Source organism: Globicephala melas, chromosome 6 (genome assembly GCF_963455315.2).
Source record: "Globicephala melas chromosome 6, mGloMel1.2, whole genome shotgun sequence".
NCBI classification, from domain to species: domain Eukaryota; kingdom Metazoa; phylum Chordata; class Mammalia; order Artiodactyla; family Delphinidae; genus Globicephala; species Globicephala melas.
The window spans coordinates 1,487,450-1,512,483 of record NC_083319.1 but is presented as its reverse complement, the minus strand read 5'-3'; the positions used below and the strand labels follow the sequence as shown (position 1 = coordinate 1,512,483).

The 25,034-nt window shown below is 67.0% G+C and overlaps 2 protein-coding genes across 9 annotated transcripts; one reads left to right on the top strand and one right to left on the bottom strand.

Annotated features, from left to right (window-relative positions):
• The first annotated feature begins 1,463 nt into the window (after nucleotides 1-1,463).
• Nucleotides 1,464-11,112, top strand: EGFL7 (EGF like domain multiple 7). 8 transcript variants are annotated; one of them, XM_030838273.2, is made up of 10 exons: nucleotides 1,464-1,623; nucleotides 3,066-3,143; nucleotides 6,991-7,112; nucleotides 7,358-7,474; nucleotides 8,443-8,558; nucleotides 8,770-8,865; nucleotides 8,999-9,163; nucleotides 9,748-9,812; nucleotides 10,387-10,549; nucleotides 10,742-10,899. In XM_030838273.2, the coding sequence occupies exons 3-10, from the start codon at nucleotides 7,033-7,035 to the stop codon at nucleotides 10,762-10,764; spliced, it is 825 nt and encodes a 274-aa protein (XP_030694133.1). In that variant the 5' UTR covers nucleotides 1,464-1,623; nucleotides 3,066-3,143; nucleotides 6,991-7,032; the 3' UTR covers nucleotides 10,765-10,899. The 8 variants fall into 8 exon arrangements, with proteins under 8 accessions (XP_030694133.1, XP_030694130.2, XP_030694134.2 ...); XM_030838270.2 differs by lacking the exon at nucleotides 10,387-10,549 and having other exon boundaries at nucleotides 10,742-11,112; XM_030838274.2 differs by lacking the exons at nucleotides 7,358-7,474; nucleotides 10,387-10,549 and having other exon boundaries at nucleotides 10,742-11,112.
• A 455-nt stretch (nucleotides 11,113-11,567) lies between these two features.
• Nucleotides 11,568-24,766, bottom strand: AGPAT2 (1-acylglycerol-3-phosphate O-acyltransferase 2). The gene is made up of 6 exons (XM_030838275.3): nucleotides 24,399-24,766; nucleotides 15,728-15,861; nucleotides 15,134-15,309; nucleotides 14,793-14,888; nucleotides 13,073-13,145; nucleotides 11,568-12,271 (listed from the first exon to the last, which is right to left on the bottom strand). Exons 1-6 carry the CDS (start codon nucleotides 24,578-24,580, stop codon nucleotides 12,096-12,098), a joined length of 837 nt encoding a protein of 278 aa, XP_030694135.1. The 5' UTR covers nucleotides 24,581-24,766; the 3' UTR covers nucleotides 11,568-12,095.
• Nucleotides 24,767-25,034: the final 268 nt, after the last annotated feature.

Here is a 25,034-nt window from a genome sequence, read left to right as displayed (position 1 = left end):
ACGTGGGTTGGAGCGGAAGAGATGGGGGATGAGCGCCCCCAGACCTCCTTGCGCTCAATCCGGCAACACTTGACAGCCCGGAGCCTTGTCAGCCGTCACCGCCACCTCACTCGCTGGCAGCTCTCTTGGCCCCATGGGATAGATGGGGAAACTGAGGCCCGGAGAAGTGAAGGCCCTGGCTGACCCCAGCCTCATGCCTGCAAGAGACCCTCCTATGGGGGCGGGGAAGGGAGCAGTCCCTGCTGACCACTGAGACCCACCAAAAGGGCGGGCAGACTTCCCTCCTGCTCTCGGAGGCATTCGGGGGCGTGGGGGGTTGGGTGTGGAATTTCCCAAGCTGCCGCGGCCTCCCTCTTGGCCGGGAAATCCATTTGGGTGGGGCCGGAGGGAGGTAGGGCTGAGCAGAGATGCTCAAGGCCAGAGAGTCGGAGAGGGTCCCACCTGTGGGTGGGCGAGTGCTGACCCCAGAGCAGGGCTCAGACCCGAGGACAATGGGGTTTGGGGGGCGCTGCTCACTCAGAGCCCTCAGCCAGGTGTGTCCTCAGTAGCTGCCCTTTGGGCACCCAGCCAACTAGCAACAGGTGCTCAGCCTGCGGGTCCCCAGCACCGCCTAAATGAGGAAATTGCGGGTCTGAGCTGGGGGGCTGGACCACCTGGAGGGTCTGAAGGAGCACCCCCTTTGGCCACCTAGAGGACCCCCTCAGCCTCTGGAAGCCAAGGGAGGAGGGGGGCCTGGGAACGCGCTTTGCCCTCCTCTGAAGAGGGGCCTGGAAGTAGGACTGGGGGCTTTCGCCCATGCTTGCACACGCCCAGGAGTAGGGGGCCCACCGCCCCATTCCGAGAGAAGGCCTGAGCCTCTGAGCTGACGTCTGCCCCTCTCCGTCACCCCCCACCATGGCCACTCTAGGCCCCAGGGACTCACAGAGCGGGCTGTTCTCAGCCCACCCAGCCTCCTGCCCCATCCCCAGCTCTCTTCTGGCCGCTCCCACCCCCGGGCCCTGGCACACACACCCGGGGGTGCAGGTGCACGCCCTGGGGGTCACAGGAAGAACGGCCCCCTCCATGGAGCCGCACTAATGTGGTCCCACCAGCTTGGTGGACCCACGGCCCTGGGAGGGCCCTGTGTGCCAGCCACGTCCTCTGTCACACACTGGGCCCAGCTGGGCCCCAGCGTCACCAGCCAGGCTGCAGCTGGGCCCGAGCACCGTCTCTGGCTGCTTCAGGATTAGAGCCTGGTCCCCGGGGAGAGCTCCCCCACCCCTGCCCCCGCCGCTGGGCCCAGGCCCTCCCTCGGCGGCCCCCCACCGCCCCTCGGCCTCCTGTTTGTTCACTGACAGATCCCCGTTATCAGCGGACAGCACACACAGGAAGTCCGGCTGGGAAGGGCCCATCCCAACCCCGATTTACACGGGGACGGAGCATAAAAAGCCGCCCTTCCTCGCTCCGGGAGGAGCCTCCCTGCCCCGAGTCCACCGTCCCTATGGCCAAGACGGAGGCCTCCGACAGGACAGGCAGGCGGCCTCGGGAGTTGCCTCAAGGCGGCCGGCGAGGGGTAGGGCCCAGCCCTGGCCTGAGGGGGCAGCAGTGGTGGCCATGGCCGAGCCAGCCCCGGGGCGGCACCAGGTAGGGCAGGGGCGGCCTTGGAGGGCAGGGAGGGGGGAGAGCAGGGCGAGCGCCCCTCTGCGGGCTCTGTGGACCGCGGGCACCTGCGGGCTGAGCTCCGAGGGTCTGCGCTCCGCTAGCCGGGGCCACCGCATCATGCCCCCATCCGTGCCATCCTCACCTTGGCCAAGGGCACCCGCTGGGGTGGCACAGTCTGGATGCCGGTCTGGCCTGCCCGACACTGACGCTTATGCTGGGCAGCCCAGCAGCTGCTGTGACCCCTGGCCGGAGAAGCCAGCGCGGCGGCCTCGCTGCGCCTCGCACGCCCTCCCACGTCTGCTCTGATTTCCCAGGGAAGCCCCCGGGGTTGGCAGTAAGGCCCCTCTTCTCTGTGACCTGCGTGTCCCGAGGGCATCGTCCCCCAAGGGTGGGAGAGCACCCCGAGGGTGTCGGGGAGGGGCACCGGGGAGGGGTGGGAACCCCAAAGCCAAATCTAGAGCCAGGAGGAGCCATGCCAGTGGGGGGCACTGAGCACAGCCCCAGGAGGAGCCCCTCTTCTGCTGCGCTGGCCGGGGGCGGGCGGGGGACAGCTTGGTGCGGCACAGTGCGGGTGCTCTCTTGGCTCCCCTTGCAGCCGAGGGGAGCCCCCCACCCAGAGCAGCCCAGGTCCCCGAGCGGCAGGGCCCTTCCTGGCCTCTGACAGTCTTGTTGTCACGTCCACCCCAGCAGTCTGTGTGACAAACACCCACTTTCCAGATGAGAAAGCAGGTGCTGACGGTCCGCCCAGCTTAGCAGCGGAGCGAGGACCAGCCACGCAGCTCGCCAGGCCCCTTTCTGCCCAGGCCTGAGGTCAAAGGGTCAAGTGACCAGCTTCAGGGACTGGATGGGGGCAGGGAACAGGGCAGGGCAACTCTCCCTCCAGTCCCCCTGGGCCTGGCCCTTAACTCTCTACTGCCTGGGGCTGCCTGCTTGGGTTGGGGGTGGGGGGAGAAACACCGCCACGCCAGGGACCACCCCCCACTTCACAGTTATCCCAGCCCCCGCCACCCAGCCACCCTCAGGTCATCTTCCAGGGGCTTCCAGGGGCCCCTGGTCCAGGAAGGGGTTCCTGTCCAGCCTCCTGTGTCCCCTCCCTTCCTTTACCTCCTGTGCACCAAAGTAGGCCTGATCCGGACGCCCCCCGAGCTGAGGCCCCCCTCCCCATGAACCTGCAGGATGCCCTCCCAGCACCCCGGGCTTTGCAGAGCTTTCCATCCCGGGACTCAGGACCCCCGGGCAACAGGGTGTGGGCAGGCCTGAAAGGCCCGTTCCTCTCTGGCCATCAGAGGGGTGGGGATCTGTAGGCCAAGTGCAGGCCAAGCTCCCACAGCCACATGGAGGCCGGCCCCGTCCCCCTCCCCAGCCCCTGGATGTCACGGTGACCAAGGCTGTGCGCTAACCCACACCGTGTCTCTGATCCGCAGACCCCGGCACAGGAGGGGAAAGGGCAGCCCCCACCGCTGCCACCAGTGTCTGGGGCATGAGGGAGACTGCTTCTCCAGGTGAGTGCCACAGGTGATGCTCTGGGCAGCAGCAGGGGTCCTGGCTGGGCCCGGGCACGGTTTACACGTGTGCACGCGCGCGCGCGCGCACACACACACACGCACTTAGGCGAACAGGGCCTGGGCTCCAGTTCCAGGGCAGAAAGTGCCGAGAGGCGTGGGCCCAGGGTGTCACGCGCACTAACGGCTGTAACACGCTGGTGCAGACGTGAGGGCTCCCCCGGGGAGGAGGGGCTGGGGCACCTGGCTCCAGCTGTGCCGGCTGCTGTCTCTTGGGCACTGCTGGCCACTCCACCACATGGGGCTTCTTTAGCCCATGCTGCAAATGTGGAGAGGGAGCCTGGAAAGGAGAGGAGAGGTGACTGGCCCAGGAGCCCCCAGTGGTGCCCATGCACTTGAGGGACTCCTTGGAGGCCTGAAGAGCACTCAGGGGTGGTCCCAACTGTCCTGAACAAAGGGGGCACCAGGTGGGAGCCCGGCAGACCCCCTAACCTGGCACACTGGCTGGGAGGGAGGCTCGGTGTTGCACCTAGGACCCGGCGGCGCTCTGCCGAGCCCCGCCCCCACCTGTATGATCTCTGCAAGTCCCGGCTATGAGCCGGGGGATCACTGACGTCCACCCCACGTGTGGCTGCAGGGCAGCGGTCAGCTTTAGCCAGCCCCCGGTGCCTAGGGAGCTGGCCACCCGGGGGCTATGGCCATCCCCGGGAGTCGGCGCTCAGCCTAGGGGAGTCGAGAGCTAGCTACCCGCGGCCAGCGCGGGCTCCCCATGCGGCCTCCGGGCACCTGGCTGCCGGCTCAGCCCTGCGTCCTCGGGAGCCGGCTGGGAGGGGCAGTAGCGCTCGGAGGCGGGTAGTGCGTCAGGAGACCCGGTTCCAGCTGACTCACTGCACGGCCCCCGGGGCGCCGTCCGCCGCGGGGCCTCAGTTTCCCAACCTGCGCAATGGGGGCGGGCGGGCGTTCGGAGCCCACCCAGGGTGGGGGCGGGCCGGGGGCGGGCCGGGAGGGGCGGGGCCGGGGTTGGCGGGCGGGCGGGGCCGGGGCCCCTCTGCGCGGTGGCGACAGCGGCGCGTGCGCGCCCCGGATCGGGCGGTGAGTGTGGAGGGAGCGGGGCGCCCGGCTGGGGACGCGGGGACGGCCACGGGCGGGGGTCTGTTCAACGTTCGGGCTGGGGGCGGGGGCCTCGCCGCGCGCGGAGCTGGGGGGCGACGCAGGGCGACCGCGGGGAGCCCAAAGGTGAGCGGGCCGGGAGCGCCGGGCTCTGCCGCGCGGGCACCCGAACCCCAGCCCGGCCCCGGATCTCGCGGCTGGGTCCGGAGAATGGGCCCAGCGGCCTTGGGAAAGGGCGCCCCCTGCTGGTGACAGGTGACCCGGGCCGGGCCGCGCGGGTGGGCCCGGGCGGGGGAGGGGTGGGGCGCCGCAGCCCCTCATCCCCCTATCCGGGCCCTGCGGCTCCCCCAGGGCCTGACTCAGAGCCTCGCGGGCCCCGGACCCCGCAGCCCAGGCCAGCGGTACCCTGCGGTGGCGGAGCTGGGGGACGTGTCACTCCACCCTCGCTCCCACTCTCCACGGAGCCGGCCGTGCAGGGGGAAGGGGAGACGTGGGGTGGGCGGTGGAGAGGGCGCACCCCCAGGGAATCAGTCTTGTAGTCTCACTCCGCCTCTCCGCATCCACCCCCGCCCATCCAAACGTCCAAAGCACCCCTCACGGTGGAAGGGGGAACCAGGGCTATCGCCCTGCGGTGGAGTCAGGCCCCTCCCTCTAACGACTGTCTCCCCGGGTGGGGTCAGCGAGGCGGCAGCCCGGGGCAGGTGGGAGGGAAGGTGGTGGCAGGGCTCGTGCAGACAGAGGGGATGGGACTTTATTGCTTATCGTTCTGGAGGTACCACAGAGCGCCCTGCCCGGGCTCCCCGCCCCAGCAGGGCTGTTACAGCAAAGGGAAATGGGATTCTGCCAGCCCAGCACAGGCTGGTCAGCGCCATCGGCTTCCTCTGGCCTAGGGGAAAAGCGTGACTCTCAAAAATCAACTCTCTTCTTTTCAAAAGCACGATTTCCTTTCTAACCAGCTTCCGATAGGTTGGGGAGGTGCTTGGGGTGGGTGTTTGTGGAGGACAGTCACATTTGCATGAAATGCACCGCCCTCCAGGTGGCCGGTGTGGGAGAGCTCAGGGTGTGCGGAACCCGGAGGCCCCTGCCCAGCCCTGCCAGCCCCCCGGCCCACCTCTGCCTTCCCAGGGCCCACTCTGCAGGACCACCTGTCCCCACCATTTCAATTCTTGCCTGGACCGCCACCAGGCCCGCTGTCTAACAGTGCGCTCCCCCCAGAGTTCATCTTCCGAGCCAACTCTGACTGGCAGGACATGTCCCTGCCCAGAAACAGCTAAGAAGCACCCCCCCCCCGCCGCCCCAAAACTAAGTCCAACACCTCAGCTGCCCGCTGCAGCCTCTGCCTGCTCGGCCACCCGGCCCTCCCCTCTCAGGCCCGTGACAGAGAACAGGAGGTGCAGGAAAGCCTTCGTGCAGCTGCCTTCCTGCCCAGCCCAGGGCCGCGTGGTGCCGTGGGAAGAGCATGGCCCGAACACCCAGCTGAACCCGCGCGTGGACCAGGCGTGGCGTCGCCTCCCTCTGGGTCGGCCTGGGCGGGCATCTGGGGCTCAGTGATGCTCATGGTGGTTTAGGGACTGACCGTAAACCAGAGGAGCCAGAGGAGGGGCCTCCGAGACCTAGTGGTGTCTTTGAGGAAAGTGAGTCCCAGAGTCCCAGAGAGGGAGGTGACTGTACCCAGCCTCTGCTCCCCGCCCCCACCACACACACCAGTTCATCTCCTTCCTGTGCCCTTTCCTTCGCGCGGGCGGCGGCGGGGGGGCCTGCAGGGCCAGGCTCAGCCCACCTGGGGGAAACCTCAGATGGGGCGCCCGGAGCATGGGAGCAGAGAGCTCCCAGCTCCCCAGACCCTTGGCTGTGCACACAGATAGCAGCCCCGCCCCCGTCCCCTGGGCTTGCCACAGACCATCAGTTCCCGGCTGGGGGCTCCCGGGAATCCCTCTCTGGGCCTCCCCGGCTCCCATCCACAGCCAGGGCAGGAACGGTGATCGGCTCCACTGGCGTGTGGGGGGGGCTGCTCCAGTCCCCCCACCATCTGGGTGCCTAGTAGGGCCACTGTCTTGGGAGCCCTGGAGGCTGTCTGCACTAGCGGTTTAGTCCCCGGCAGGGGAGTGACCCCCCTCTTAAGTGCAGGCCCCGGCCCCACCCTGAGGAGGACCATAGTGGCCCCTGCCTGCTGGGCACCTGCACCCCAGTGGACCCCCAAGCCACCACGGCTGGCTCCCCGTCTGGCACGTGAGGTCACTGAAGGCCACAAGGGCACAGCCAGCTGGGGGGGGTTCCGCCCCGCCACTAACACCCCAATTGCAGACTGAGGCGGGGAGTACAAGCCCTGCCCTGTGGGAAGGGCACCAACCCAGCCAGGGGACGGAGACGTAGTCCAGATGCCCGCCCTGGGCCCCCACCTTCCCCAGTGAACTTGACCAAGCCCAGCGCTGCCCAGGTGTCCCTCTCCCCAGGCGAGGGCTTCAGCTTCTGTTCCCAGACCCCGGATGTCGTGGCCCTTCTGTGGCTCCTGGGCGGGCTGTATGTGGCTGGTGAGGGGCCGGCCTCCCTGTCCAGGTGGGATGGGGGCGGGGAGAGCTGACACCGCCCGTGGAGGCTCTGCCGCTGCGGTGAGAGGTCCCAACAAAGTGGGTGAGCTGGGCGGGTGTCACGGAGCCAAGAGGACAGTCTCCACGAGGGGCACGGGCTCGAGGCGGGGTCTGCAGAGGGACTTCCAGGGTTGTGCTTTGCGCTTCAGGCCATCCTGAGGAGAAGGCCGTTCCATCCGGAAACACAGGCCATGTGGGGCTCCCAGGAGCTGCTCCTGCTCTGGTTCCTGGTGCTGGCAGCGGGTGGCACCGAGCACGTCTACCGGCCTGGGTGAGCCAGGGCGTGGCCTCTGGGCGCTCGGGAGGTGGGGGTGTGCGGCGGGGAGCCCTCGGCCCCTCCCCAGGGCAGCCCCCGGTGTTTGCAGAGCCGAGGCTTCCCTGTGGCTCCTGCCGACGGTCTTTCCCATGGTGACACTGGGAAACCCCTTCCCCGCTTTCCGGCTCCCTTGGGTTCTGGGGCTGGGTCACAGCCCTGGGAGCCCCCCCACTGACTTTCTGGCCCCCATCACCCCATAGCCGCAGGGTGTGTGTCATCGGGGCTCCCAGGGGCCCCGTGTCCGAGTCCTTTGTGCAGCGTGTGTACCAGCCCTTCCTCACCACCTGCGATGGGTACCGAGCCTGCAGCACCTACCGGTGAGCGCCGCCTGCCGCCGCAGGGCCCCATCTGCCACGCACAAGCCCTGGGGCTGGGAGGGCAGTGCGCCCCAGAAGGGAAACTGAGGCCCAGAGCAGGGAAGGGACTCGCCGAGGCCACGTCTGAGTGGGTGGCGGAGACTGACACCTGTTGTAACCTGGGCAGTCCCGACTCAGGAAGCTACCGCTGTGACCTCAAGTATCAGCTGCTACGAGGGCATCTGGCGCATCCTCTCCCCACCCTCATTTTAGGGGGCTCACCCACCCTGTCTGCTCCCCTCCACTTTGGGGGCGCTCCCACCCCCACCCAGCATCGCTGGCTGCAGTCTCCTACCCGCGTGGCTCCCTGAAAGCTTCCTCGTCCTGGCCCTGCCCTTGGGGCTCCAGTGGGCACCCTCTCCCCGTGGCAGCCCCCGGCAGTTACAGATGGAGGTCCTGCCGCCCCCAACACCTAGGACGCCCCAGCCTGTGCCAGTGTGAGGGGCGTGCCTCTCTGGTTCTCCGCTGTGGGAATGTGGCTTTAAAAGATTTTGTTTTCTGAGGTGCTTGAAGACCTCCCTAGTCGGGGATGGGAGACGGTGTGGCAAGCCCCTCCCCTCAGGGCCTAGATCCCCGCCCCTAGAACAGGAGGCTCTCCCCCGCGGTGCCACCTCTGCTCCACGCCAGGCTCAGCCGGGCTTCCTCCCAGGCCTCGGGGTCCTGCTCAGCACAGCAGGTTGGGCCGGGGAGGTGGCCTGTGCTGTGAGAGGTACCATCCCTGGGGGAAAGGACCTCTGGGGGCACACCTGGGTGACCTTGTCCATGCTGGGGGAGACGGCTCCTGTGGTTCTGGAGGGCACGGGGACGGAGCCAGCCTGGAAGGCCAGCGGCTGGGGAAGCCCCGGCCGGGGCCCAGGAGACCCAGTGGCACCACTGAGGCCCCCCCGTGAGGGCCGGGCCCCTCTGAGCTGCCCCCACCCATCCCGCAGGACCCTCTACAGGACTGCCTACCGCCGCAGCCCTGGGCCAGCCCCCGCCCGGCCTCGCTATGCCTGCTGCCCCGGCTGGAAGAGGACCAGCGGGCTGCCCGGGTCCTGTGCAGTAGGTACGGGCCCCTGGCGCCTGGGGTCAGTTAAAGTAGAACCCAGCGAGGGAGCGGTCCCTCCCGCTCTCCAGACCCGGGGCCAAGCACCCGCTGCTTGTCTCTCAAAACCTGAATGAGCATCTCCGGCACGGCACCCCTTCCTTGGCTGCCACCCCTGCGGGGCCCTGGGGACCCTCCTGAGTTGGTGACAGGCCTCCCCACCCACCCACAGCAATATGCCAGCCACCATGCCAGAATGGGGGGAGCTGTGTCCAGCCCGGCCGCTGTCACTGCCCTGCAGGATGGCAGGGCGACACCTGCCAGACAGGTGAGGCTGGTTCCACCCTCCCAGAGGGGAGGGGGCCTCCGGGCACCTCCTGTGTGTCCTGGGTAGCCCACCGATGGGTGGGTCTCGAGGGGGCTCAGGGTGGGCGCCCCTGCCTGACAGCCCTTTCCCACAGACGTGGATGAGTGCAGGGCTGGAAGGGGCGGCTGTCCCCAGCGCTGTGTCAATACCGCGGGCAGTTACTGGTGTCAGTGCCGAGAGGGGCACAGCCCATCTGTGGACGGGGCACTCTGCCTGCCCGGGAGAGGGGCCCCCAGGGTGGCCCCGAACCCCGCGACAGGTAAACTCCCCGCTTGCCCCCCTTGCTGATGCGCCTGGGGGGTGGGCAGGGAGGGCCCGAGGTGGTGGGGGTGACGGGCGCACTGGAGGGTGGATGGGTGGTGGCTTCCCACGGGGACCGCGGGGAGGGCCTCAACTCAGCCCAGAGTGGAAGAAGGCGCCCATGTGTCCCTGCCTGGGCAGCCTGGAGACACAGCACCTCCCTCCGCTGGTGACGGGACATTATTACTTTTGGTACGCGCTGTGACACTTCAAACTCGTACCGTGAGTAATAATGCGCCGTTGGCAGCCCGGCGCCGAGAGCGAGAGTGCGGCATGGACCTCAGCCCGGACCCCCTCAGCATGACGGGGACCCCAGCACCGAGGGGCGGGTGGGGTGAGGCTGCGTCTGCCCAGAGCCACCTTCCGGACCAGGAGGATGGCCTTGGTGGACGGCCAGGACCCAAGGTTGGGGGAGGACTCGCCACAACAGCTGGGGCAGGAACCCGGTGCCCGGGGCTGCGCCCCACACCTGGAGCAGAGGCTGGAGGCCCCGCGTCGGGATGCGAGCCCGGCCCCCCTGACTCGGCACCCGGCTCTCCCCAGGAGTGGGCAGTGAGGTGAAGGAGGAAATGCAGAGGCTTCAGTCAAGGGTGGACGTGCTGGAGCAGGTGAGGGCTGGGCGGGGTACCCGGGGGCCTCGGCATGGGGGCAGGGCTCAGTGGGGGAGCCCTGGGCAGGAGGCTTCCCCGCTGCTGACAGCCTAGGGTGCCCTTGGCCTGGGCGCCATGCTGGGCAGGGGCAGCGGACGGTGTCTGGGATGCCAGGACAGGAGGGGGCGGGGCCCCACAGAGAGCGAGGACTCGGCCCAGCCCACCCCCGCCTTTGTCCCTGCAGGGACAGAGTGCCCCTGCGGCCTTTCCGCAGGGTCCTTGGCCCGAGACCCCTCAGCAACCCCTGCCCACCCCTCCTAGCTCCTCCAACCAGGGGTCCCAGGCCTCAGGGACCATTGGCCGGGCTGGCCTGTGTGACATCCGTCTGTGCCGCCCCCTGCCCCGGTCTCCTGGCGCAGAAGCTCACTCTGGTGGACGTCCAGGGCCCTGCAGCTAGAACTGAGTCTGGGGGTTGGCGGTGCCCTTTGCTGGCCACCCTATTGTCCTTCAATCCTTGTGGAACAGGGAGGGTGAGGGGCTGGCCCAGGGTCACACAGGCCCTTCTCCACCGGGCCCTCCGCCTGCCCCATAGAAGCTGCAGCTCGTGCTGACCCCGCTTCACAGCCTGGCCTCGCGGGCCCTGGAGCACGGGCTCCCGGACCCGGGCAGCCTCCTGGCCCACTCCCTCCGGCAGCTGGACCGCATTGACTCTCTGAGCGAGCAGATCTCCTTCCTGGAGGAGCAGCTGGGCTCCTGTGAGTGCCGTGGTCCCTGTGACCTCCCCACCCACAGAGTCCCCCTCTGGTAGCCTAGGACCCCCGAGGCTGGGGCCATCTCCTGCCCAGAGAGGCCAGAGGGTGCAGGGAGGGGCAGCCACAGGCCGAGTGGGCCGGAGGCTGGTGGGGAACGGACACTGCTGACCCCAGCCCCATCCCTTCCACCCATAGGTTCTTGCAAGAAGGAGGTGTGACAGTCCGACCCAGGCCCCCGCTCTGGCCACCAAGAGTCCGAGGACACCGGCCCCACCCTGCCCTGCCCTGGGCCCTGCCCTGCCACCTCTCCCACCAGGAAGCCCCCCCCCCCCGCCCCGCGTGGGGAGGGGGCAGTGCGGGCCCTCCTGTGCGAATCCAGCCCCAGCCCAGCCAGCACTCTGGCCTTGTGAGCAGAGCCCGGCCAGACCCCTGCGCCCCCGCAGCCGGCTCTGGGGGCCTGGTGGGCCCACGGCTGAGGAAGGTACGAGGGCTTCCTGCCCAGGGCCTGGCCCCTGTGCTGCTCACCAGGCAGCCCTGATCATCGTCAGAATAAAATAAGACTTGAGCCGCTGTGTCCGTGGCTGGATTGCAGGAACATTCTGAACCTGACCGGCCTCCCCCGGCCGACCACCACGTGCTGGGAGGGAGGAGGCTGCCAGCGCGCCCCCTGGGCCCTCCTAGGCAGGGTCGTGGTGCCCCCTCTTCAAAAGGAGCTGGAGCAGGTGGTTTCGTGAAGGTGACGCTGGCCACAGGGACAGCCCCGCCCCGCCCCCGCCACAAGCTGGCCCCACCCCTAGCCAGCAGCCGAAGAGCAGCTCTGCAGCCTCCTTCCCAAGTGCCTGCCTGACCCCTGGGCACGCCTGCCACCCCCAGTGGAAGAACTATCACAGGATGACCGTGGGCCCAGGCCCTGGCAGGGAGCCCCACCGAGGGCGGAGGCTGGCGCTCCACACTCCTCCCAGGGAGGACGAGCGAGGGCAGCCCTGCCCGCCCCCAGTGACCACAACTCACCAGGTACTTCCAAGAGTTCGTTTATAAAACAATGATGAGCGCAGTACCAGTTCAGCAGGCTTGCTCCCCAAGGCCGGTGGGGGCCACAGACACTGCTTTCTGGCCGCGCTGAGGCCCAGGTGGCATAAGACTAGGCGTCCTGGCCCCCCAGAGCCCCGCCTCTCCGAGAGCCTGATGCAGGCCGTGGCTGGGACCCCAGATCCAGCCTCTGTGCCCCGCAAGCCCAGGCAGGAGGGTGGGGGCTGGGCAGACCGGCCCCGCCCCATCAGCCCATCGGGGCCCAGGCCCACTCCCACACCAGACCCCGAAGGCACAAGGGTGGGTGAGGCCCTGCCCTCAGAGCTTGGGGGGCTCCAGGTGACTCTCCTTTGCAGGGACATCAGGGGCCTGGACCTGAGGCCAGTGACAGGAAGGGGTCCCTTGCTTCCAGGGCCCGAGGAAAGTTGGGGGAGCCGTGGGAGGGGACACAGTGATATCTGGTGGGCAGGGGTCGCTCTGTCCATTGTCTAGCCAGGTCCTGCCCCGCCCCAGGCCTCGGCTACTGGGATGCCTGGGCGTCGGGCCCTGCAGGGGCCCCGTTCTCCCGGGGGAGCTGGGATACGTGGAAGAAGGTGGCCCTCATGGCCTGCTGGCAGGTGTCCAAGAGCTCGGGGACGTCAGCGATAGTGAGGCCAGTGGTGGGGATGGCGTCCAGCACCTCCACCTTGATGGTTCCTGGTGGGGTGGGGGGGGCGTCAGCAGCCTGAGGGGCTCTCCAGGGGGGGCCCCTCCTCTCCTCGGCTGCCCGCCAGCCTCCCCCGCAGAGCCTCCCGAGGGGCCGGGCCAGGCTCTTCCCCAGACACCCTGGTCCCGGGTGGTTGGCTTTTAGTGGAGAATAACGACACGGTCACACACACGAGTCCCAAGCATGTTCTCAGTGGGTGTGGACAAGTGTGTGCTCCCCCGTGAAGACCACCCAGGGTCCAGACGTTTCCTCCCCCAGAAGGTACCCACCCTCCCTCCCACCCCCACCCTCCACAGCGGTTCAGGCGGCCTCGGGGCCTCAGAGGTGGGCAGAGGCAGCTTCTATCTTGGACCCCACTTCCCACCTGGGCACCAGGTGCCCTTGTGCAGGGTCTGGAGGGAAGGGCGGGGGGAGGTCCCAAGCTCCATGGCTGGGGGGCATGGGGGTGCCCGGGAGGCTGCTGCTCCCGAGAGTTAGGCCTAGATGCACTGGCTCAGAAGCCCACCCTGGCACAGGAAGGGGCCACCTCAAGGCCCCCGGGGCCGTGTGCACAGCCCGGGCCTGTGTGTGTGAACTTGGGCACGGAGCCCACCTTCTGGGCACCTCAGTCTCCCCACAGCCCAAGACTGGGACTCTAGACCCTCCCCTCCCTCCCTTCGTCCTTCCCCAAGCGGTCACTGAGTAGCAGGGGTCTGTAGTGACCCCCCAGAAACGGGAACTGTTCTCTCAGGGGCACGGGTGTCGCAGTGACTGAGAACAGGTGGGCCGGCGAGTGCACAGGTTGGGGGTACCTGAGGTGAAGAGCTTCGTCTTGTAGTTGTAGAAGGAGGAGAAGCTGGAGTAAACCACGGGGATGATGGGCACCTGGGGACGGCAGACGTGGCAGCCTGAGGATGGACCGGAGCCCTCACCCAGCCCAGCCTGATCCCCAAGGATGAGCTCTGGGGAGAGGCCTGCCTGGCCGCCAGCCTGCCCCCACCTTGGGGCTGGTGCCAGGAGTCCCTGTGGCCACATCCTGCGCCAGGGCGCTTCCACACACTGACCCCTGGGCCTCGGATGCCCTTCCCGCCCTGGGCCCAGAGTGCACATCCTGTACACCCTCGTTCAAGCATCCCCTTCTCCAGGAAGGCTTTCTGGGTTGGCACGTATCCATAGAATGCACTTCTGCATTCCTCACGGGGTCCTAAGACTAACCAGGGCCCTGTCCAGTTTAGCCGGAGGAGGTAACGGGTCTTTCTGCCCGCCCCTCCCTTCCCAACCTCTCCCCCATCCCAGGGAAGACGGGGCAGCTCCAGCCAGGGGAGGCGGCAGGCTATTCCTGGAAGACACCAGCGTTGAGTCCAATGGTGACTCCAATGGTGATGCCAATGTCGGAAATGACACCTGGGGGTAATCATCAACCCGGGGCCGGGGAGAGGGGTGACAGCAAACGACGCCCGGTCTCCTGGCTGAGACTTACTGCCCCCGGCCCCCCAAAGCTCCTTCGGTATCTCCCGTCTCCTCTTCCACGACCCCGGCGAAGGGAAGTGACCTCAGTCCCAGGCCTGTGTCGGGGGTGTCCTCCTCCTCTTGCTTGGGCAGAGCCCAGGCTCACGCCCCCATCCCCACGCACCCACCGCCGGCTCGGGGCCCCTCCACCCCACGCTCCAGCTCCCACACCCGCCTGGCACGGGCTGGCAGCTTCTGGAAGGAGGGCTCTCACATCCTTGCTCAGGGCCACCAGGGGGTGCTAGAGGCCACCTGTCACAGGTGAAGGACAGGAGAAAAAGCAAACCCCTGCCCAGCTGCCCCGCTGACTCCGATCAGGCAGGATGAAAGCCCCCTCCCCTGACCCCAGACGATGGCTGCCTTCCCCTACACAAGTCCCCCAGCACAGGGCACCCCTCACCTACCAGGAGACCCCACCCGAAGGACAGATGTGCCCCAGCCTCTCCTGCCATCACCCCAGACCCCAGGACACCTCTAGGACAAACTGCGTCCCTACAAGTCAAGGACCAGAAAAGCATCAAGCCCCGTGGAGGGCTCCCAGCTCACCTATCCTGGCCCATCGCCAGCTCCGGCCGGACCCTGCCTCACACCGCGGGCCCCGCCCCCCCGAGCCACTGCCCACGCCCCCGCCCAGCTAGGGGTGCTGGGGGCCTGCGCCTGGCACAGCCTTCTGGAGACAGCTCAGCCAGCAGGCCTCCTGCCTCCGCCTTTGAGGCCAACCCCAGCCTCCCTCCGCAGGCCCCTCGCCTGGCCAGCTAGGAAGCGGGGTGCTGGAGCTCCAGGCACAGGGATGGTGGCCACGAGCATCATTCTAGCTGGCGCTGGGCCGGATCAGGTGCCAGCCTTAACGCTCAGAGTGGGTAAAGCGGCCCTGCCCTCCTTAGCCGGTCAGGGACAGGTGCTGGGTGGGGGGAGGCCCTGCCGCCTGCCCAGCGGGAGGTGGTCCAGGAGAGCCAGTGGCCTCGCCTGGCCAGGAGGTCACCTTCAGCCTTAAGCCAACCCCTGGCTGCGGCCCTGGCGTACCTGGGCCTGGATGGCCAGGTGGAAGGCACCTTTCTTGAAAGGCAGCAGATCCCCACTGTCGTTCCGCGTGCCCTCGGGGTAGATCCATACTTTGAGCTGTTGGGGAGACAGGAGGCGGGTCAGGGGGCCGCCCCCGGGGGGCCCCCACCCCCAAGGAGCCCCGCCGCGCAGCCGGGAACACCACCGCTACCACCGCCGACGGCCGAGGCACCGCGCCCGGCTTCTCTGTATGCGGTTTACAGACGCGTTTCCTTCTGCCAAAGGGAGTCACGCTCGCGGGCTGTCCCGACAGCACAAAAGCGTTCACGCCGCCAAGCAGGCCCCGAGCCCCAGGCGCTCACCTTCTCCCTGACCATGCGCTTGCCCACATCAGAGATCACGGTCATGGCCGTCCTGGAGCGCTGCCGGTCGATGAAGAGAACGCCGCCCAGGTACATGATGAGGCCCACGGGCCCCAGGAAGAGCAGCTCGCGCTTGGCAATCTGCACGCAGCGGCCGGGGAGGACCTCCATGAGGCCTGAGCCCGGGGCGGGGGGCGGGGGGACAGAGCACAGCCTCAGAGCCAGGCGGCCACCGCCCCGACGAGGAGCGGGCTGGCCCTCGGCCTCGGCCTCCAAGAGGCCTGGGCCCAGTCACGCCTTCCCACTGGCCACCTGGGCATCACCTGGCCTCAGCCTCAGCTTCCCCTGCAGAGGGAAGGTGCTGAAGCAGGGCTCCCGAGCCCGGCGCCAGGCGTAGGAAGCCTTGTCTCCTGTTACCAGCTGGAGGCCTGTGTCTGGAGGGGGGCACAGGTCCGCGGTCCGCATCTGCCCCTCACCTGCCAGCTCTTCGGGGCCCAGCCTCCACCAGCTGAAGCAGCATGCCCCCTCCTCCCCCTCCCCGCAGGCAACTGGGAAGGGCCGGCCCTCCCGCCAAACCCTCCGCAGCCGGCCTACCCATCATGTCCAGGATGCTCTGGTGGTTGGAAATGATGACACAGGGGCGGTCCACCTCCAGCTTCTGACGGCCCTTTACCTCAAAGCGAAGGCCGTATAAGTACTTGAAGGACCGGATGAACCAACTGATGATGCTGAGGGGGAGACGGGCCGTGAGCAGAGGCCACCACCCACCTTGTAACTCAGGCTCCGCCTGCAGACCTAGGCAGGGTCATCCCAGTGCAGGACCAGAGACAGACACAGCACGGGGACCCCCCACGCCCGCCCTGGCAGGCTGGCCGCTGACCCTGAGCTCGCCTTCCCCTCGGAGAACCTTCAGGTCCTGTCCCTCAACCCCTCAACGGGATGGCGAGTGCCTCCCTGCCCCCCTGCTACCCCAGCCAGCGAGGGTTGGGTCACACAGGAGCAAGGCCTTGGGGGCCTGGACGCCCGGCAGTGGGGAGGGCGCCTCCTTCCACGTCTGCGTTCCCAGGCCTGCACCTGCCACCCAGCCCTCACCCCACACCCCTGCTCGTCACCACAAGCCGGGGGGGCGCCCAGCTGGACGGGGCTGAAGGCCGAGAGCCCCCGGGGCCGGGCTGGCTTCCTTCTCAGACGTGTCAGCGACCAAAGCACCCGACGTGGAGAGGCCCCTGCAGAGGAGGCTGGGCCCCCACTCACGGGAAGTGAACGTCCCCTCAAGGCAGAGCCACACCGGGAAGAAAGCATGGGTACCAAGCGGAGACCTTGGCGAGGAGCTGAAGGCTGCTTCCAGTCTCCACCGCTGGGGACACTGGCCCGGCCAGGCTTTCACTCCTCCCCTGCATCCTACAGCGCAGAGCCCCAGTGCCTTTCACAGACACACCCAAGGTCACATAAGGATGGCAGTGGAGCCAGGATGTGTGTGGGCCCCGCTCCCAGCAGCAGGCTGCCCTGGGCACTCGTGACCTTGAGAGGCCCGGCCCAGCAGCTCTCACACTCGACAGGCAGGCACGACCGGGCATGCCCCTGGGAACGGTGTCTGCCGGTGGCTGGCCGGCAGGGAGAAGGGAGGCCCCGGCCCCCTGCTCTGTGGGAACACTGCACACACTTGGCAAGAGACAGGTGCCCGTGAGGGGTCAGCTTGCTCGGGGTGACGGAGCCCGAGGCTTGAGGTCACTCCTCTGCAACTCAGGAAGGTCCCCTGCGTCCTTCCCATCCGTGGGTGGCAGGGGGCTGAGGGTGGGCCCCAGTGACCCAAGGGTTCCTGACCCAGAACTGTTCCACTTCTCCCAGAAGATGTGTGTGCGCGCACGCACACACCAGGGTCATTTGATCTCCCCACAGTCCTGACCGGAAGGGAGGGATTTCCCACTGTATCCGGAAGGGCCTGGGCTCAGAGCTGGCCCTCGATAGAGCAGAGACTCAGAGCTGGGCCCTTGACCCAAAGCCACACTCAGGTCCTTAAAACTGTGGTATATACACACAACATAAAATGTACCATCTCAACTCGTTTTAAGTTGAGTGGCGTCAAGTGTACTCACATTGTCGTGCAACCGTCCTCCCTCATCTGAGACTCTTTCATCTTCCCTGACTCTCTGTCCCCATTAAACGCTCACTTCCCCAGCCCCGGGCCCCACTGTCCACTTCCCGTCTCTATGGATCCGTCTCCTCTAGGCCCTCACGAGTGGACCCTGTCGGGTCTGCCTCTTTGCTCTGAAAGGCAGACTCGTATCCAGCTCACAAAGCCTAGCTCCCCACGTTACCGCGTGGTGCGGATGGGGAAACTGAGGCTCCAGGAAGCAGCTGAGCCTGGGCTGCTCTCACAGTCAGACCGGCCCGCCTTCCCCGATCTGGAAGCCAGGGCTTCTTCCTCAGCTTTGTAAGCCTTGGCCAGCTCAAGCCAGACCTTCCTGCTTGTCCCCATCCGGCTCAGGGGTTGCCAGGCTGGACACTCTCTGGAGAACTGACTGGCTGTCTCAGCTGGGGAGCCTCGGGCAGCTCAGCTGCAAAACACAGCTTCTCGGGTCATCTCGAGGGTTGAAGGGCACAGGGAGAGGGCGCGTGTGTCCAATAAACACGGGGAACACGCAATCTCACCGGCAGTCAAAGAAATGCAGATTGAAACAAGAAACCCCGTCTTCCTCCTTCAGATTGGCAGATGAAAGCCTGGTAACGGGAGGTGTTGGCCTGGTGTTAGGAAATGGCCCGAGGGCTGCTGGCAGAAGTCAGAGGCCACAGAGGTTTCTGGAGGGCAGCTTAGCAGCACGTGGCAAAAGCCCTTAACAGACCTACTCCCTTTGAGCTTGCAGTCCTCTTCCGCAATGGGTCCTAAAGCAGGTGTGAGGCAGGCACAGGCGCGGTCTGAATTAGGGAAATCCGAAAACACCTCCACGTGCCCCGTGGGGAGAGGTAATATAAACAGGGCCGTGGCAGAGGAAAACAGCAAAGATCTGTATTTATCTGCTGCCAGGCCTGCTCCCTTGACTCCTAATAACTACATAGCGTTTGCATTCCCCTCCCAGGCCACATCTGGAAAGGACGGTGCTTCTCTCTGGTAGTGGCATCTGCTGGCTCCGTTTTTCTTCTTTTTTAAAAATTGGGGTGAAATTCACGTCAAATGCAGCATTTTAAACCATTTACAAGTGTCCGGTTCAGCGGCGCAGGTACATGCACACTGCTATGCAGCCGTCCCCAGCCATCCGTCTCCAGAACTTTCCTAGATTTTCTTTCTGTATCTCATTTAAGGGGTCGGTTGTATACGGGTAGGTGTTGTGTTTTGTTTTGTCTGAACTGTGGAAGATGCTGCGTATAAGACTCAGCTGAACAGGGGCCCTCTGCAGCGGCTCTGCTGCTTGTCTCCCGCCTCTCCCACTCCGGCTGGGAGCCCAGGCCAAGGCAGAGCCCCCGCACCAAGGGCTCCAGGACGGACACACAGGCCCAGGGCTGCCCCACACGCTGCGGGAGAGCAACTCTCCACACATGTACAAATAACTGCCCTCAGACAAACTGAAAGACACAGCCGCGGGCTGAGTATAGGAAGCTGGGAAAGAAAGGGGCATCTCGGGAGAGGAAAGAGGCAACGGATGTTCCGCAAGGGGAGGGGACCGGTCACTCCCTGCAGGCGGCGTGCACGTGGGTGCCCACTTTTCCTTCTCCTAATGTCCCACGTTTTCAAGGTTTTCTGTAAAAGTGGTGAGAAAGTATCTATTATCCTTTTTTTTTTTGCAGTATGCGGGCCTCTCACTGTTGTGGCCTCACCCGTTGCGGAGCACAGGCTCCGGACGCGCAGGCTCAGCGGCCATGGCTCACGGGCCAAGCCGCTCCACGGCCTGTGGGATCTTCCCAGACCGGGGCACGAACCCGTGTCCCCTGCATCAGCAGGCAGACTCTCAACCACTGCGCCACCAGGGAAGCCCTCTATGATCATTTTAATAGTGCTTCCTTGAAGAAGAAGGAAGCAGATGGAGCTTTGCAGAGGCCCCTCCAGTGCCCAGGCAGGCAGAGCCGGTCTGTCGTTGCCTGCAGTGCAGCACGCTCCTAACCACGGGGACAGACACCCCACAGCCACGCCCAGCACCTCCTGAACGCTACATGCCACGCCTGCACCTAGACAGACGTTAACTGTCCGGTTTCGGTCAGACAATAACCCCACAAGGTCGTACGCTCATTACACCCAGGTGAGGGAGTCCAGGCTCAGCAGAGTTAAGTGACTTGCCCAAAGTCACACAGCAGGGAGGCCAGGATGGGCCGAGCCCACCTCTAAACCTGACTTTTGAAAAATGTGTGAAAAGTGTCAAGCAGAGGGCCTGCTGGAGGCGGGGTGACGGCTGCAGGCTTGTCAGGTGCAGTCTCGAGCTCCTTTTGAGCGCTCCCCCTCCTCCCCTGGGGGGCTCTATGGCCCCCACCCCACCCCCAGCAGGGCTGCAAGTGGCTCTGTCATCCTCTCCCAGCAGGAAGCTCAAAGCAGCCACCCTACCCAGGCTGCCCTGCCTGCCCAGCCCAGGCCTCATCCTGAGCGCCAACACCCCCTGTGCCCCAACACCCAGCTGACCCCAGCGCCCCGCCCCTCGGCCGCGGAGTCTGGGAGCTGCTCCCTCCTCTCCCCTACGGGGAGCAGAGCAGGGGTCACGGGTGCAGGCCAGGGGCGTGCGTGTCCCACACCCTCCAGCCCTGAACTCCATGTCCTGCCTCCCCTGGGGGTGGAGCTAAGGTCGCCTGAAGCCCAGGTGGCCCAGGGCTGGGCTGAGTGCACGGCACAAGGTTCCAGAAGCACTGCGGACAGCTGCCAGGCAGGTGATTGGTGCCAGCTTTCCATAGCAAGGCAGGTGGCCCCCAGGACCGGCTCCTTCCAAGTGCCCGCAGGGGCAGCCACCCCCTTAAGCAGAGGGGACTTCCTGGCCCTTCCTGGGTCTTTCTCAGAAGCCCTCCACTTAACCCTGACCGGGGCCGCCAGCCTAGAAGTGAGCAGCATAAATGCTGCAGATTCTGGGGGGCCTGAGGCCGAACTCCTGGCAGCCAGTCCCCCTGGACCACCTGTGCTCGCCCGAGGACACCTGAGCCCGGCCCAAGCTCAGGGTCAGACAGACCCTGACTCCCTCTCACCAGCTGTGACCTTGGGCAACGGACTTGACCTCCCTAAACTTCCATTTCCACTCGTGAAAGGGGAAGGGTGCGGAGGGATTGAGCAAGATGAGGCTGGAACACCCGTGACACCTGCGGGACCCTGGGAGCCCTCCGCAAAGAGCAGCTGTGTCGGCGGCGATGACACAGGCAGGACAGAAGGACCCAAAGTAAATGAAAGCAAGAGGATCCTCCTCCGGCCACAGCACCTGCTCCGGGCGGCTGGCAAGCAGTTCAAGGTCAGGTCTGAGCTACCTGCTGACCTCTGCCCTCAGACCCTGGACTCGGACTAAGTGGCTCTGGGGAGACCTGGCAGCTGCTTCGGCCGAGAGGCACCGGACCTCAGCCAGACCCCACGGGCTTTGCCCCCGGAAAGGGAGGGGCGTGATGGGGTTTGCTCAGAGCGGCCCTGCCAGGAGGGCAGCACAGAGCCATTGATCGGCTCAGGGGACAGGAGGTCCTGGGAGGGCCACCTGGCAGAGCAGCAGTGTTTTCCAAGTGTCACGAGAGCTGGAGCACAGAGGGGGCCAGGAGGTGGGGGCTCCAGCCTGTTCGGGTGCCCAGAGGTGTTAAGAGGGGCGCGGGAGTGGGCGGAACGCCAGGGGCCTGGAAGGAGGCGGGGCCGTGAGCAGTGTCCAGGGCTCTCGGCAGCTCTGCTTCCTGGGCCCGCAGAAGTACACCCAGAGGGGAGGCTCTGCCCCTCACTATCCCACCCCGAGCAAAGCCAGGGCAGACTTTCCTGTGAGACCAGGGCCCCAGGCCAGCCCCCAGGTGCTGCGGCTCCCCGACAGCGCTGTGTCTGCATCCACGCACCACCCCCCCACCCAGGGCCACGCAGTGGCTGGCAGTGCTGGGTTCAAACCCTGACCGGCATCGACAAGCCCCCCGCCCCTGGCTGCAGTGATGCCCGTCCTCGATGTTTCGAGCAGGTGGGGGGCTCCATCTGCCCTGTCCCCCACCCCACCCCGCAGCCTAGCTATGTCCCCCAGGTCCCGGCCACTAGGATGGACGCAGAAGTGGGCAATTCAGTCCCCAGAGGTCCTGCCCTAACAGTGGCATGCTGGACCCCGAGAATGAGGGGGCCACAGGCCAGAGGAGCCGGCAGCTTTCCGTGGCCCCAGGCTGCCTGCCCTGGTCGCCTGTGACGCGTGAAAAAGTAAACTCCCCGGGTTAGGCCACTGTTGTTAGGTTTCCCGATCCTGCAGGGAACCCAGTTCCAACACACACCGCTTCCCCGGGCCTCGCTCTCTTCTCTGTCGAATGCGTTCAATAAGGGCGCGTGCCCCTGGGACAAGGAAACAGGACCTGCTACGCCAGCCTCACCCTGAACGCGGGACCCGGCCACTCTGGGAGGGGTCCCTGGCCTCAGCCCACAGCCTGGTCAGAACAAAGCCTGCCTCTGCTTCTCAGCTCCCAGCACTGCCCTGCACACTCAGAACTCGCAACTAAATGGCAAAGGCCTCCTCGGGTGCTCACCCGGAGCCCCATCACGGGGAACATGGGAGAGTGAGGGGGCAGGTGGAGTGGGGCTGCCCCTCCTGGAACTCAGGGATTCTCCCGAGCCCAGTCTCCAGCCCCAAAGCAGCCATGGCGCTGCCCCCAGCCCCTGATGCCGTGGGAGACGGAGGAAGGATGAAAAGCGTGCACTGTGGAGCCACTCTCGGTGGGTCTGCAGCCCGGGCCCCATGTCCTAGCTCTGGGGCCCTGCCAGTCATCTCCCCACTCCCCGCCTCGGAGGCCTGCGTTGCTTCTCTGCAGACTCGTCTGTAAAATGGAACACGTAATAGACCCTGTCCCCAAGCTTCAGGCATCCGCGGCGCATGGTGTGGGCTCAGGAGATGGAAGCAGAGGCTGGTGTCGAGGATGGTGGGCAGAGTCCTTCCGGAAGTTAGGGTGGGACTGGAGGGGGAGCAGCCAGGCACCCGCGGTGCTCAGGGGTCCCAGGTGGGGCCTGAAGCCTGTCCACACAGCACCCCAACCTCCACTTCCGTCCTCCTGGGCCCCGTCCCTGGACTGGCTGCCTAGAGGCACAGGGCACTCCTCTTCCTCTGCATTTCTCCGCCCCCCACAGATGCACGCCTTGGGGAACTCCTGTTCACAAGGCACCCCGTCCCTACCCCCTCTCTTTGCCATCACTGGGGAGCCTTGGGGGTCATCACTGTGACCCGCCCCGTGGGACCTGGGGGTGCAGGGGAAGGAGGCTGTGGGCTCCCGGACCCCCAGGTCCGCCCCTCTCTGGGGAGGACACAGCACCTCTGTGATGTCCTGGCCTGGTCCCTCTGCAGAGCCTGAGTCGGGGGCTGCCCTGGGGAGGGAAGGGCAGCAGGAAGCTTCCTCCTGAGCACGATTCAGGGTCCTGAAGACGATGCCCCAGTTGGCCGGAATCTTGGGGGAGGCTGGGGGCCAAGCCCGGCTCTGGGCTGAGGGAAGCCGGCCAGCAGAGGCTGGAGGGCCGGGCTGGGCAGGGTGGGGCCGGAGGGAGCGCCAAGTGCTGGTCAGGCTGGCCTGCCCGTCCCGCTACCGCGTCAGAAAGGGCAGTTGGTGACTTCTGATCTGACGCCAGAAAGCAGCTTTGAAGCCCAGGCCTGGAAGAGCGAGTTGGGCCTTTGAAAGACAAGGAAGCGCCTGTGAAGAGGCCACCTGATAAGACTGAGCCAGGGAGGGGGAGGGCCGCCTCCAGGAACGCCTGTCACCTGCTGAAAACCTGCTCCAGCCTCGCTTCCCACCGAACCCAGGACAGCACCTCCTCCAGGGAGCCCACCAGCCCTTGCTGCCTGCAGCCACCCCCGCCCCCTGCCCCTCCAGGCCGGTCCCCAGCGGGTGCTGAATGGAGACTGGCTGTGAGCCCACTGCCTGCAGGGGATCCCCAATCCCAGGCCAGGCCCTCCGCACCCCAGAGGGTCGGCTGCTTGAGAAGACGGCTGGAAGGGCAACAAGTGGGCCGGCCCTGGGGTCTGGACTCCCTGGGACGCTGGCCTGGGCCATGGCGGGGAGCTAGAGACCCACGGCCCAGCCACCAGGCTCCCCACGCTCAGGCCGCACTCCACTCCTGGGCCACAGGAGCTACGAACTCCTGAAAACGGGGCCCGGAGGACCCGCTGAGTGTGGGCCAGTCCCGGAAGGCTCAGCCCGCCCAGATGAACAAGGACAGGGACGGACGGCAGAGAGCCAGGAACCCTCACCCACTGCCCTGTGAGCATGTGGATGGCAAGGGCCTCGGGGACCACAGTATGCCCACACCAGGCACAGCCAAGGGTCATCATTGCAAAAGCCAGTGAGGAACGTCAACAACAGACCCTCCCAGTCGGAAACTGGGAGAAAGGGCAAGGAGCCCCCTCTCAGGCCACCGTGACCAGTCCAGCCTCTGACCCAAGAGAGGCCCCCCGCCTCTTCTGGTCAGCCCAGCCTGACCCCTCACCCCAGCAACTCCAAGCTCCCCAACTCTGGGGGGCGTCCCAGCCACCACTCGTTCTTCCCGCCCCGAAGCTGGACCCCAAGGACTCCGCGCCCACCCTCCCCCGTGGGGCCACCACACCTTCCTAAGCGGAAGGAAAGGGAAGGGGAACCGGCCTGGTGCCGAGCACAAGTGCGCTCGTCGCCCGCGGCAGGTGGGCGCGAGGGGGTGGCGGAGAGAAGACGAGGGACGCCCCAGGCCCCGAGCGGAGGCGGGTCCGGGCGGGGCGGTGCACGGCGGGCGGCCCACCCTCCCCGCGGGGAAGCAGGACCGAGCCTCTGCCCGCTTGGCCCGGCCCCATTCCTCTCGGGGCCGCCCGCACCCCGCACTCCCCGCGCGGCGCCGAGGGCGAGACCTGTTTAAATCCCTCCGTGCCTGCCCCTGGCCGGGGCCCCGGGGCCAGGGCGCGGGGACACTGTGACGCCGGCTCCGGGGACCCCGGCCCACCCTCGGCCGCCTCCCCAGCCGCGCTCTCCGACCCGCTCTCTCCCCTCGGCCGGTCCGAGAGCCCGGGAGAGGCGCGGGCAGGGCAGGAAGGAGGGAAAGGACACGGGAAAGTTAGGGAAGCGGAAGCGGGCGGCCGCGCGGCGCTGCCCCCGCCTCGGTGTCTCTCCCCGCCCCGCCCGGCCCCCTTGCCTCATGTTCTCCACCGTCCGGCCGCCGTGGCGCAGCAGGCAGATGACCGCGGCCACCGCGGCCACCGTGAAGCAGAGCACGCAGTACAGGCCGATCTTGGCGTAGAACCTGGCGGAGCGGCTCAGCTGCAGCAGCAGCACCAGCAGCAGCAGCGCCGCGGTCAGCCACGGCCAGAGCTCCATGGCCGCGCCCCGAGCCCCGACGGCGCGGGCCTCCGGCTCCCTGCCCGGGCTCCGGCCGCGTGCTGGCGGCGGCCGACCCTCCTCCTCGCCCTGACCCGCCCGCGCCCCTTATTGCGAGGGCGGCGGGGCGGAGCGGCCGGGGTGGCGAGCGTGGTTCGAGCGAGGAAGAGGCTAGGTGCGCCCCGCCCGCGACGTCCACACCCGCCGCTCGGCCACCGGCCCGGCGCCGCCCCCGCCCCGCCCCGCCCCGCCCCGCTCGCGACGCTGCCCGTGCCCTGCCGCCAGGCCTCCGGCCTGTGGCCCTGCGCCCCTCCCCAGCCCCCGCATCCCCGCAGCAGGTCGCCTGGGCCGTGGCACCGCGCAGGTCCCCACCGCCAGGCCGCCTTCCCCCGCCCGCGGGCACCGCCTCCGAGCCCTAACCCACCGCTCCCCTCCCCAAACCGCGGCTCCAAAG